This window comes from Aulonocara sp. 'chitande type north' Nkhata Bay, linkage group LG4 (assembly GCF_057382095.1).
Source record: "Aulonocara sp. 'chitande type north' Nkhata Bay isolate Kocher_YH1m ecotype deep benthic linkage group LG4, A_spYH_male_GT1.1, whole genome shotgun sequence".
Lineage (NCBI taxonomy): Eukaryota > Metazoa > Chordata > Actinopteri > Cichliformes > Cichlidae > Aulonocara > Aulonocara sp. 'chitande type north' Nkhata Bay.
Genome location: NC_141347.1, coordinates 30,057,963 through 30,071,786, shown reverse-complemented (window position 1 = coordinate 30,071,786; position 13,824 = coordinate 30,057,963). Strand labels below are relative to the sequence as shown.

The following is a 13,824-nucleotide window of genomic DNA, read 5'->3' as shown; positions in this document are numbered from 1 at the left end:
GCTTAAGTCACCATCAAAAAAGTTGTGCCATCTGAAAACATATAAACTCACAAGTAAGAATAACCAAAACCAAAAACTAAAACCATAGTTGCCCTTTTTTCAAAGGAGCTTGGAAAGAAAGTGGCTTCTTCAGTTCTAAAACCAAACGGCGGAGAATCTCAGGTATGTAAACCTTAATAGTGGTTGTCCCTTAAGAGGGTGATAGGCCTCGCCGTATCATGTGACCTAAGGTAACGTGACGCAAGGTGTGAATCGGGGTTAAGGCACCTTGGAAGGGATCTCAGAACTGCACTGAAGGTGGAATAAGCCACCCACTCTGTTCAGCTATGGCCTCTTTTACTCCACTTTGAAACCATTGTCATCTTCTCAATTCAAATTGCGAACATTGGCATTCTTAAGAGAGTGACCTTTAACCTTTAGCTGCAGATGTACCACTGAGTCGAGGTGGCTCTTCTATATTACACCATGCATGGTTTTTTTGGACTGGCTGTTTAGAACTGAAGAAGCCTCTCGGATGAGAGAAGACACATCGTCATGAAACTTTAAAAAGTCCTGTGGCTTTCATTCTAAGCTCTGTAATTAGTTGGCACATTGTGTAAAATATCAAAAACAAGATGCAATTATCTGCAGATCTCGTAAAGCGTTAAAAGAGGAGAGCATGCTACACTATGGTGAACACGGGCCTCTACCAAATTTTTTGCAACATGTTGCTGCCATCAAATCCAAAGTGACCACATTTTTTCTCTTTAAAATAGTACAGTTTCTCAGTTTAAACATTTGGTGTGTTTTACTATGTTCTACTGTGAATAAAATGTGGGTTTATGAGATTTGCAAACCATTGCTTTGTTCTTTTATTTACATTTTATATAGGGCTCCATATTTTGGAATTGGGGTTGTACTTCAAAGCAGTCCAGCTCGTTTAATTTTTCATAGTACAGGGAGTACACAATTATTAGGCAAGTTGTATTTTTGAGGAATAATTTTATTATTGAACAACAACCATGTTCTCAATGAACCCAAAAAACTCATTAATAACAAAGCTGAATGTTTTTGGAAGTAGTTTTTAGTTTTAGCTATTTTAGGGGGATATCTGTGTGTGCAGGTGACTATTACTGTGCATAATTATTAGGCAACTTAACAAAAAACAAATATATACCCATTTCAATTATTTATTTTTACCAGTGAAACCAATATAACATCTCCACATTCACAAATATACATTTCCGACATCCATCCATCCATCCATCTTCATCCGCTTTATCCGGGGCCGGGTCGCGGGGGCAGCAGCCTAAGCATTTCTGACATTCAAAAACAAAACAAAAACAAATCAGCGACCAATATAGCCACCTTTCTTTGCAAGGACACTCAAAAGCCTGCCATCCATGGATTCTGTCAGTGTTTTGATCTGTTCACCATCAACATTGCGTGCAGCAGCAACCACAGCCTCCCAGACACTGTTCAGAGAGGTGTACTGTTTTCCCTCCTTGTAAATCTCACATTTGATGATGGACCACAGGTTCTCAATGGGGTTCAGATCAGGTGAACAAGGAGGCCATGTCATTAGTTTGTCTTCTTTTATACCCGTTCTTGCCAGCCACGCTGTGGAGTACTTGGACGCGTGTGATGGAGCATTGTCCTGCATGAAAATCATGTTTTTCTTGAAGGATGCAGACTTCTTCCTGTACCACTGCTTGAAGAAGGTGTCTTCCAGAAACTGGCAGTAGGACTGGGAGTTGAGCTTGACTCCATCCTCAACCCGAAAAGGCCCCACAAGCTCATCTTTGATGATACCAGCCCAAACCAGTACTCCACCTCCACCTTGCTGGCGTCTGAGTCGGACTGGAGCTCTCTGCCCTTTACCAATCCAGCCACGGGCCCATCCATCTGGCCCATCAAGACTCACTCTCATTTCATCAGTCCATAAAACCTTAGAAAAATCAGTCTCGAGATATTTCTTGGCCCAGTCTTGACGTTTCAGCTTGTGTGTCTTGTTCAGTGGTGGTCGTCTTTCAGCCTTTCTTACCTTGGCCATGTCTCTGAGTATTGCACACCTTGTGCTTTTGGGCACTCCAGTGATGTTGCAGCTCTGAAATATGGCCAAACTGGTGGCAAGTGGCATCTTGGCAGCTGCACGCTTGACTTTTCTCAGTTCATGGGCAGTTATTTTGCGCCTTGGTTTTTCCACACGCTTCTTGCGACCCTGTTGACTATTTTGAATGAAACGCTTGATTGTTCGATGATCACGCTTCAGAAGCTTTGCAATTTTGAGACTGCTGCATCCCTCTGCAAGATATCTCACTATTTTTGACTTTTCTGAGCCTGTCAAGTCCTTCTTTTGACCCATTTTGCCAAAGGAAAGGACGTTGCCTAATAATTATGCACACCTGATATAGGGTGTTGATGTCATTAGACCACACCCCTTCTCATTACAGAGATGCACATCACCTAATATGCTTAATTGGTAGTAGGCTTTCGAGCCTATACAGCTTGGAGTAAGAGAACATGCATGAAGAGGATGAAGTGGACAAAATACTCATTTGCCTAATAATTCTGCACTCCCTGTATGCAGGCAAGTTTGTGAAAGTTGCAAAAGGATAAACTAAAGTTAATGTACAAAAAATCCCAGCTGATTCGAAGTAGGAATTTTTACTACTTTTTTACAGCACTGTGTAAACAATATGCAAGTTCTAATAAATCCTTTGGTAATTTCCATTACCTATCCACTATGTGAGTCACAGCACAAAATATCAACAGTAAGGAGTGGACGCGTTGTGTGATACAGAGAAACGAAATCAAAAGCTCTGTGCAGAATGGGCCAACTGAGGGAGGCTCTGGAGGAACAACAAATCACAACTCAAATGCAGTGACAAAGCCTAAATGTCATTGACAATAAAGCAGTTGTTTTACAAGCCTTACATAATACAGCAGCAAGACATTTTGCAGTTAACTGTGCAGGGATTTTATGTTCTTTATAACTAATAGAAATCAATGAAAAATACCATGAAAAGAAGTAAAGTATACCATTACATCTACATTGAAGTAATATATTGTTTTTGGTGTGTCCATAAATAATTCAAATTTCATAATTCATTGTTTTTCACATTAGATTTTACCAAAACGCCTTTAAGAATTTGCATTCTTTGACAAGAAACAAACCACAACTGAAAAACACCACCTCCTTACCCTGAGGAGCTGGACTTTTGCCTGAGATGACTAATTTCTTTATTTTATCTAACTGGTTTAGGTAGCACTGTTAATGATCCACTAGCCTTTACAAGCCTCAAGTATTTTTGAAGAAAATAAATATTTTTCCTGATAAAACCTTCAGTTGAAAGTGTCAGGCCAACTGAAAAGTTACCCTAAATATATCTTAGTACTGTGTAAACCTTAGGGTGTTGTAGATTTTAATCAGTTTTTGCATGCACCACGCCCTTGATACACCCGTCTTGTTTTCATTGCATCAGGAAACAGAACTCTAAAGCCTATTATACACAATCATACAAGAGAGCCTAAAGACGCATTATAGATAACAGTCACTTATTTAGTTATATGCACGCAATTTTTTACATTTGAGCGGATCATAAAGTTCACTGATGAAATCAACCATTACACACTACGTGGCCTTAACTAGTGTTATTAGGTTATAATATTCACTGTCCTCTAAAAAGCCTTTTATGATTTTACTAATATTTCTGCCTCAGATTAAAAGTGTTTGTTGGTGACCTTCTTTATTTAGCCAAGTGACCATGAAAAGAATTATTTACCAAAAAAACCAAAAACAAAACAACCCCAACAACTTTATTGTCGTGAACAGTTTTACAGTTACAGTAAACGGTATTTAAACCATAACTCAACAGTAGCCATCCTCAAACAGCTGGAAGGTTCACTCAGACAGCTTTTAAGAAAGTCTGAAATGCAACATTGGTAGTCTGAGGATGAACTACATAACTGACAACCCTGAATAACGAAACACTGACATCACTCCAACAATTCAAAGCTTGTCATGATTCAAGTACAAAACAAAACAGACATTCACACACACGCAAACATACGATGTTGATGAAAAGTTTAAAAGGAAAAAAAAAACAACAACAAAAAAAAACAAAAAAAACCACTTAAACCCTGCAACTGTGCCTGAAGGTTTTGTTTTGTTTTTTTAATGCACATTGTAAACTGTAGCCATGCATTAACACCTTCCACAGCTTGCGAACAGTGTGATAAAATAAACCAAGTCATGTTCTCTTTCCAAGTCATAATCTATACAGGACTGCTGATTAACGTCTGCCTCCCCTGTTTTTTGTGTTTGCAACAAAAACTAACCAGTAAACATGGAACCACCACAAAAGTGAGGCTACACACAAAGCACTCCCTATGTGGAGGTGACAGTCCTACAGGACAAATCAGTTCAAACACGTACAGTAAACACCTGCAAAAGAAGCTATACTAACTGTGACCTCATCAAAATCGTTTGGAATGCTGCATAAACATTATGTTTTATATTTTATGTATAAATAAGTATTATATTAGCATGAAAACGTTTCTATTAAGGTAACTTTTGACTTACTTATTTTCTTCATCACACAAGTGCTGGAAGTATTTTATGCCCAGTCCATCACGGAGTGCCTCAATTTGTCTTAACAGTAGAGCTGCAACCAGCAGTTATTTTCATCTGCAGTGCTGTTCTCATAATTAGTCATTTATCCAAATGACAATTTTCTTTTATCATGACCAACAGTCAAACATTTAGGAAAAAAAAAAATCAAAATCAATAGATGGTAAATATTAAAAGAGAAAGCAAAAAAAAAAAAAAAAAAAAAAAAAAAAAAAAAAGTCCTCACTTGCAAACATTCAGAATTTGCACTTCACGTGAGAGTAACAATTTTACTCTTTTTTTTTTCTTCTTTTTTTTAAACAAATGACTAATTCAATTGTTTCAGTACTACTTAGCAAAGTACTTCCCATTTTTCAAGTGCTCTAAGCACTTTGCCCCTTAGAGCTTTTATATTCATTCCTATGAAAATGGCTGGGATGCTCAAGTGTCTCAGTAATGGAAGGCAACGTGGCTTTAGGTCCCAAGGTCCAGTTTTTGTTGTTTTTTTTAATGAACTCTTTACTACTTAAACACTGGCTCCTGTAAAATGCAACAAAGCTGAATCTGTCACTCTACAAAGAATGGTGGAAAGTCGCATTATTACTTGGACCTGTAACTTTGGTACACTCATTGAAACACGTATTAGCAGATAATTCACCCACTGCGAGTACTGAAAGAAGACGTCATCAGGTAAGTTTAACTGGATCACATTTTGAAACTTGTAGTATTCAACTGGCTGTGATGCAAGTCCAACAATTTTTCAGCAATTCTTTTTTTTCCCCCTTGAAAATAACCTTTTCTTAACCAAGATATGACAATAGCTAAAAATCTTCTCTATCTCGGCGTTTGGCCGCTGTGAAAGTAACTCCTTGTCAGTCGAAATAGTTCTGAGGCAGGCTTCATTTCTCAATCAGACCTCCGTCTTTTAATTTGAAGTAGAAAAATTTTTCTAAGGTGTTGGCACACTTGCAGTACTCGCTGTCTGGGGGGTTGTACTCGCGACAGTTGGTGATGATTCGCTGTAGGTCGGCAATAAAAAGTTTCTTGGTCACATAGTATCTGTTCTTGAGTCTTTCTGTCATAGTCTTTAGGTCTGTGAGGGCAAAACAAGGACAAAGAAAATCTGCATAAATTAAAAAGTAATGGCTTAAATACCACAAACAATAACCCCAATTCCAAAAACACTGGGAAGTAAAATGTAAACAAAAATGAAATGCAATGATGTGAAAATCTCAAACCCATATATTATCTATATTATCACAGAAACCATTTTGATGGCAGTAACACATCTCAAAAACAAGGTGGAACATAGGCACAAGCAACTGGAAAAGTAAACTGGATTCAAAGGGAACAGCTGGGAGGAACCCCAAAAAGTTGATTGTGTTTGTCTGGTCATAGCATTTTCTTCAGTCTGAGGAAGTCACTTGGATGAGAGACAAAATATTTCTCCCACTGAAAACGCTACATCTAGATGAACAGAATCAACTTTTGTGATTTACTTACCTGGATGATTGAGCATGCGTCAAGACAGTTGGGAAGAACATTTTACAACAAAATAGGTTAATCCACAACATATCAGTAACATGATTGGGCATTTAAAAAAAAAAAAAAAAAAAAAAACAGCAGCAGCTTCTATCAAGGTAGCTTTTTTGGGGAAGGCCACCCATTTTTCAGCAAGACAATGTTAAGTTGCCTATTGCATCTATTACAATAAGAAGACTTGGTAGTAGAAGAATCCAGGAGTTAAACTGGCCTGCCTGCAGTCCAGACCAATTAAATAAAAAAAAAAAAAATTGGCATATCATGAAACCAGTAATACAACAAAGACGACCCTGGACGGTTGAGCCGCTAGAATCCTATATCAGACAAGAACGGGCTCAACACTGCTCCCCCTGAAAGTCCATTAGCTATTGTCTTCAGCTCCCAGGTGTTTACAGACTTTTGATAAAAGAGAGGATGCTACACAGTGGGAAACATATAGTCCCTGTACCACCTTTTTTAAAAGATATGTTGCTGCCATCAGGTTGAAAACCTTTTTTTTCTTAAAGTGACAGATTTGCTAGGTTTTAATTTCTTATGTTTTTACTTTGAACTGTGTATTGTATTGTAAAATGCAGGTTTTAAGAGATTTGCAAACTATTGCTGGGGGGTGGGGGGTCATATTATCTAAGCGAGGCTTACTCACCAATAGGAAAACGGATGATTTCGTAGTAATCCGGAGCTTCAGATTTCTTCACTGGTTCCATAAAGGGCCAAGCATCAGGATGAGTCTGCAGAGGTGACAAAGTTTTAGTTAGTCTCAGGTCTTGTTAGTCTGGGTGTATCCTTGTGTGTGCTCCACTCAGGTGTTAGCTGGGGCTTGTACCTGAAAGCAAGTTCAACATGCCAAGAATCTCTTTTCCTTAAGTGTCCAATGACAAACATGCAAATCTGCTGGCAGCAGAGCAGCTTATGTTACAAATATTGAAAAAATACTGACTGAAGTCCACACAAGTGATGCATCCAAAGCAATGGTGTGTGACTGAGTGGAGAGTCAAGGAGGTCAATTATATGAAAAGGCAGTGACCTGTTCTGAACTGAGGAGGGGGCCTTTGAGTACATATTTCACCATCTAAAGCGGTTTTCATGTTTTCAGCATCCATGACTCCGCTTGGGCAGACTGTGACCTAAATTTCGTCATCGGACATTAAGCCTGAGGACATACGTGAATGTCCATGTGCCTGTTTGTTGTTTTGTGACTGGGCAGACTTGTCTGTGTAGAATTACATTACAGTGCACAAACTACACATATGCCCAGGCAGCTGAAGTATAACAGAAATGAGTATTCGGCCGTCGGGTCTCCAGCTGTCCATCTCTGCAATAGAGTATAATCCAGGCTTTACAATACTGTGACAGCGGCCATTCCCAAACTCTTCGTGAATATGGTAGCCATGGAAATAGATCAATAGTCATGACAATATTAATACTCGAGATCGTGAAACTGAACTCACGGTCCATTGTTAGTCAATGCAAATTGACTGTTATGCAGTCATAACAGTCAATTTGTTATGACTGTGTAGGTTGATTTGTCTGTGTAGGTTCTCACTCATCCAGGTCATGGTAGCCATGAGAGCTTGAAAATAAACAAATACAACTGGACTTTTGTTTTGTTTTAAAGGCATTTCACCTCTCACGGATGACGCTTTTTATGGGAACTTCTTAGCACCATGATGTACCCTGGTAAAAGAGTTAACCCTCATAACAGCAAAAATCTATGGTTAACCCTGAAGTTAAGCCCCAAATACTGCTTCCGAATACAGGCCTCTGGTGATCCTCACCTTTATCTGGGCGAGAAGGTTCTTCAGCATGTTGTATAGCACATCAGGATCCTTCACCTCTTTCCTATGAAAGATATAAATGATAAGTAAACCTTTGACTACACTTAGCCCTCTCAAGGCAGGCGTTGCCGATTTGCAACAGTTAAAAACTAACAACCTGATTACCCCACATACATATTTTATGAGTTTTTTTACTCAGAAGTACCACTGCAGGACTTGGTTGTGCATTAGCAACAAAAAGTGTAATTTGAACCTGAGAAGGTTAAAGGACCTGTAGACTTAAAGACACAACAAAAAGCTAAAGTTAGGTGAATACATTTCTGAACACCAACAATAGTGGCATCTTAGCATTAATACCAAAATCATAACAACTTCGATAAATTGTATATTTCAGTAGGTATTTCTTATTATACAATTTTTTTGTTTGTTTTCTTCACTACTCAGTCATTTCTAAATCTTAATCTGTTCAATGAAAGTGTCCCTGCAGGGGAGGTCACAGTCCAAAGCAACATCATTTAAAAATATATCCAAAGAGTTTACCCTTTGTCCTTGTTACTGGGTTTCCAGCCTGTCTCTCCTGAATAGAAAGACAAAAAAATAAAAAAATATGTATAAAAGTACTTGTAAGTAAAACATTAATAAGCATTTTATTATATATATTTTCAGACACAAACACAAAAACAAACACTCACTTATGCCTGGAATGCTCTCCACTGGGATCTGTCGTACTCCCTCTTTGAAGCAGGTGAGACCCGGGTAAACCTTTCTGATCTGGCTTTGTTTCCTCTCAATCAGTTTCTTAATAATCTATTGACATTTTCAAATTTATCTCATAAGAAACACACTGACATGTTCACAAAAATGAAGAAAAACAAGGTTTGCTTTAATGAGAACTTCTGACGTACCTCCTTCTGTCTTTTAATGATATGAGAAAGCTCGGTATAAGGGATTCTAGGGTTCAGTTCGCACTCCATGAGGGTCGCTCCCTCGTAGTCTTTGATGTATCCAAGGTATCGACTCTTCGGCACTTTGATGTCTTTGGAAAAGCCCTGCGGAGGGAAAAAGAAAAAAAATTAATAGAAAGACAAAAATGAGAGAGGGAAAGTTAATGCACAAGTCACGCCTGCAGTACCTGCTTCTTGAAGTAGCCAATGGCATACTCATCAGCATAGGTGAGGAAATAGAGGATATTGTGTTTGATGTGGTACTCCTTAAGGTGGTTCATCAGGTGGGTACCATAGCCCTTAAAGAGACCCGAGATAAAGCACCGTATTTATAAAAGAAATTCCAACAATATTCAGCAATACTGCTCATAATCGTATTCATGTTTATTTTGCTATAGGTACGTGTAGGTAAGCTGGTTTTTCCGAACTGAAAACTGAGTATAAATTTAACCCCTTATTATATACCTTAACTTGCTCATTGGATGTGACGGCACAAAAGACGATCTCTGTGAAGCCCTGAGTGGGAAACATCCTAAAACAGATGCCTCCAATGACGCGGCCATCTTTGATAAGGGCTAGGGTCTTGTGTTTCCTATTAAAAAAAAAAAAAAAAAACAAAAAAAAAACAAATAATAAAAAAGACGGAGATGTCAAACATGTGTGGGCCTCAAGTGGCACAACATGTGGAAAGAACGTTAGACTTACGGGTCAAACACCAGTCGTGTTATGTACTCTTTGGGCATACGAGGTAACTGATGTGAAAAGACATTCTGTAGGCCAACCAGCCACATCAGGATCTTCTTGTTTGATTTCTGGGAAAGTGAGTTTCCAATGACATGAAACTCTATGATACCACGTCTCTCCTCCAGCCTTGCAGTCTCATCACGGGCAGCATTTGGTGTCAGCAGATTAGTCTAGCAATATTAAACATAACAAAAAAAAACAAAAAACAACATCAGTATTAAATGTCTTTAAAATTGTACCAAAACAACACCAACTTCTTTACATAACCCTGGTGTTAAGTCAAAGCTTTTTAAATACCACCACTTAGGCTGTTATGACACATCATAGTAAATGTGACTGAACTCATTCATAATTGTTCCATGCTAAAAATGTTACCTTGCCTGGTGAGTTAAAATTTTGATCACAGAAAATTGACCAGGGTGTCTCCTTAGACATAACTAGGGATGGGTATCGTTTAGGTTTTATCCGATACCAGTACCAAACCGGTACTTTTGAAACGGTGCCGGAATAATAATATTTATAATAAATAAAAAACGGCTTTTAAAAAAAAAAAAAAAAAAAAAAAAAAAAAAAAAAAAAAAAAAACGCTATACGTCGCCAGGTGTTTCATCAGATTCGAGGTGTTACCTCCTTTGCACAGTATTACAGTATCAGCTTAAAGCAATTGTTGCAGGCTGCTGAGTTTGCATATTTTGCTGTGAAGTACAGCCAGACTTTTGACCACTTCGCCTTGGGCATTTTTAATCTGTAGCTTTGCTCTAAAAGAACGTACGTACCTGGGCCCGCCTACTACGCTTGCAAAGGTAAAATGATTGGCTAGAATTCAAAGTGTGTGACATCTCAGGGAAAAAAAGCACCGAAATGTGCGCTGCTTTTCGGTCTGGTTACTACCGTTTATGTCAGAACCGGTGATACCGGTACCCATCCCTAGACATGACACAGGTGTTATGAACTTAACCAAACATTAAAAGAATGGAGTTTAACCAACTGACCTCTGGTCCGAGCATAGCAGCAGGGTCAGTGATTGTCATCATGACTTCATTGACCAGCTCCATTGGTATATCTCCCATCACACGAATCCGCTTGGCATCCTCCAGGGTCAAGGTCTCGGGAAGTTTGCGCTTTTCTCCTGAAATGAGCGCAACATTTCTCAGATCAAAGCAATAAAAAGCATAAACATTCGCCGACAGTGATCTATGACACAGGAAGGTCTGATTGGAAAAAAAATAATAATAATCTCTACATCTTAAAATAATATATATTGATTAGCCACGATAGTAAAACCCAGTGACATGCTGGTTCACCTTCAAAATATCATCCAATTGTGCACCCACAGGAAGTGCTGAAAACATGTCTGATCCACAGAGGCCACTGACAGCATCTAAGCACTAGACATTCTAGACTCCTGTGCAGGTGGTTTTAATGTTGGTTTACACACCTGTCTTTGGTTCTGCTCCACCAGTATCCATGCTGCTGACAGAAGAGCTGCTGTTCAGACACTTGGACAGAGCAGGAGAGCCAGACACTGAAGCCGGACTGATCACTGCAATGACAGACAAAAAGACTTGACATATTTACAAACTATACAACAGGAACTAAGCCTTCAGTCACACAGGTCTAGAGCCTTCCGGGCAACCATAGGTTGCGCAAGAAAAATGCACAGTCATTGAAACGTTGTGTGCCACACCAAAAACCTTCTTGTGATTTCTTGGGTTGCTAGCATACTGCCACATTCACTCTTCATTTGCCTTTAAACATATGCCTTACACATAGACCAAACACATTGCAAAAGCTCAACTGTACAACTTTATGACTGCCTCACCTGTCTGATGTCCGAGCTGTGTGCCATCGGAGGCCGGCATGGTGAAATCAGCCTCCCATATGGGTGAATTCTCACCATAGATTTCCTCCTCCAGCATGGACAAGAACCTGAAGACACACATGTACAAATGTAATAACCATAAAGTGATCCCCACAAGATGAATGTGAACAGTGTCCAGTGCACCATCAAGTACACTGATAATCTTTCTGCAGCTTTTCAGGTTGCCTTTTAACTTGAATACAAGCATACACCGTTTCAATAAAGCTTGTCCTTACTTGGGGAAATGTGTAAGGATAAGTGTACGTTTCTCTGGTAGCAGTTTATCCTTCTCCACCCTAAACTTCTCCAGGAGTTGGCGTCGGGTGACAGTGAAAATGGACTTGAGCAAGTTGCGCCCAAACACCTGAGTGGTTTCATAGCGCGGTAAGCTGTCATTACTTTGCGGAACATGGCAATAGCACAACCACCTGCGATCATAAGAAGAAACGCCTTATTGCACAGACTGACATACAATAGTCACTTTAGAAACAAGTAAATGTACACATCGGCTTTCCCTACTATCAAATGAACGCACCTAGTGTAGTCCACTTTGTAAGCTGTCCCATCATCCTTCTGGGTACGTTGACGATACTGCGTAGGGGTCTCAAGCTTCCAGTAATTTAGGCACAAAAGGAACATCTTTGACAGTTCAAACATTGTCTGTCTTTCCTTTGGTGCAAGGTGGCTGAACTTATACTGGACAAAATTCAAAACCCCCTGTGAAATTAAAAGAAAGACAAAAATATTTAAAGATTTAAAGTCTGTGCTCACCAGTCAGTACACTGCTTAAGACCAAAACATTCACCGAAGCTATTTTCTTAAAATTTACCTGCTCAATGTTGGGCTTCTCAAAAGGTGGACTTCCGAGGGATCCTTCTACAACTGGCTGGCTCATCTGAAGGATGCATTTCCTCAGCAGCTGAAGGAAAGAGTGAAGAAGTAACGAGACAAGTTTATATCGGGCTAAAAAAATGTCATGTACATCAACTTCTAAGTTCAACTGAACCAGTATCACAATCACACTAATGTTTGAATGCCTTTTCCATACCTTAAAAAGGTAGAAATAGACCTGCTTGGTGTCAGTGTCTTCTTCTTTGTGTACAGACATAAAAAGGTTCTCCACATCAACCACCATCCCCAACAGCCTGTTAATCTCATCTTCGGACACGTTCTCCAGATGTGACACATGATTAGCTGTAATTAAGGTGTAAAGAAAAATGTAAATGCATGACTGGAACACACGTTTGTTCGTTATTACAGCATTTCCAAGGTGAGCAGTACGTGGATGCTAGTTTGTACCCAGAGCATGTCCACAGCTGCGGCAGGGCTCGCTTAGGCTGGCTGCTTGCTGTTGCAGATCAATACGTGTGGCCGACGGTGGGTTTGGGTTTTTCCATCCATTGCACTTGCATGTGTCATTAGCCTGAAAATACGCAAATATTCCATACACATCGATTTACACAATAACACAACTGTAGCTTTTGTACGTAAATGAATGACTGCTCAGTTAGCCTAACAATAAATGCATTTTTGAGGCTTTAATGTGAATAATACAGCAAATACAAGACTGCCTTGACAGTTAAAAACTGATACTGCAACACGTATGTTAGGTTACGTGCTACATGTTTGTTCCTGAATATACAGAGTAATGCTAATACTGTCTGAAGAGTGCTTTGTTATGGTGAACTTTGGCTAGCTATGCTAGCTACCTTGCATGCGGAGAATACGCCAAGTTTTTCAAGCTTCTTCGCCCGTGGGAAAGCTCGGACTTGTGCTTTTTTCTGGCTTGCACGTTGTTGCTGGCTGAGCCCTGGTCTGACCGGGTCACTGTTCCCTGATCCTGAGCCTGCAGTAGTAGTAGTACTGGAGCCCGCTGACCCAGCAGACTGGGCTTGAAGAAGCCGGGGTTGTAAGGCCTGCGCCGCCGGGTCCGACATATCCACGCTGCTATAGTTTCTTCCTCAGCTCCCGTTTAGCTCATATGCTGCATTCAAGTTCTGTCGGCAAAGTAGGATTTGTTAGAATTGCAGCAAAGTTATTTTGTACTGTCTACGATTAAAACCGATATAGCCTTCTTCAGATTTATTGACAACTGATTTATATTGCCCCTCCCCTTAACGGACCCCGACCAGTTAAATCCGCCCACAGCATAGATCAAACGAATCAACTCACTGTGATGGTTTAGGTTTTTCCTTTAATATGCTACACTTCTGCATGTGTAACACGTGCAAAAATAGCTAACTAAGTGCCTGTAAGGTTAGGAATCTTGTCATTTGTATGTCCTTATATTTTAAATGCGTTAACATAAATGTTACCACAGATCTCCGCTTGCATGTCTTCCTTGCTCACCTTCCTGCCGTGTGTTGT

The 13,824-nt window shown here is 39.6% G+C and overlaps 1 protein-coding gene across 2 annotated transcripts; it reads right to left on the bottom strand.

Annotated features, from left to right (window-relative positions):
* Positions 1–3,777: 3,777 nt before the first annotated feature.
* On the bottom strand, positions 3,778–13,823 carry kat2a (K(lysine) acetyltransferase 2A). 2 transcript variants are annotated; one of them, XM_086289773.1, is made up of 19 exons: positions 13,773–13,823; positions 13,167–13,454; positions 12,757–12,880; positions 12,506–12,651; positions 12,287–12,376; positions 11,993–12,174; positions 11,694–11,885; positions 11,419–11,525; positions 11,035–11,139; positions 10,589–10,725; positions 9,558–9,766; positions 9,318–9,444; positions 9,041–9,151; positions 8,814–8,957; positions 8,601–8,715; positions 8,449–8,485; positions 7,909–7,972; positions 6,777–6,861; positions 3,778–5,684 (listed from the first exon to the last, which is right to left on the bottom strand). In XM_086289773.1, the coding sequence occupies exons 2-19, from the start codon at positions 13,392–13,394 to the stop codon at positions 5,491–5,493; spliced, it is 2,397 nt and encodes a 798-aa protein (XP_086145899.1). In that variant the 5' UTR covers positions 13,395–13,454; positions 13,773–13,823; the 3' UTR covers positions 3,778–5,490. The 2 variants fall into 2 exon arrangements, with proteins under 2 accessions (XP_086145899.1, XP_086145898.1); XM_086289772.1 differs by lacking the exon at positions 13,773–13,823 and adding an exon at positions 13,630–13,756.
* Position 13,824: the final 1 nt, after the last annotated feature.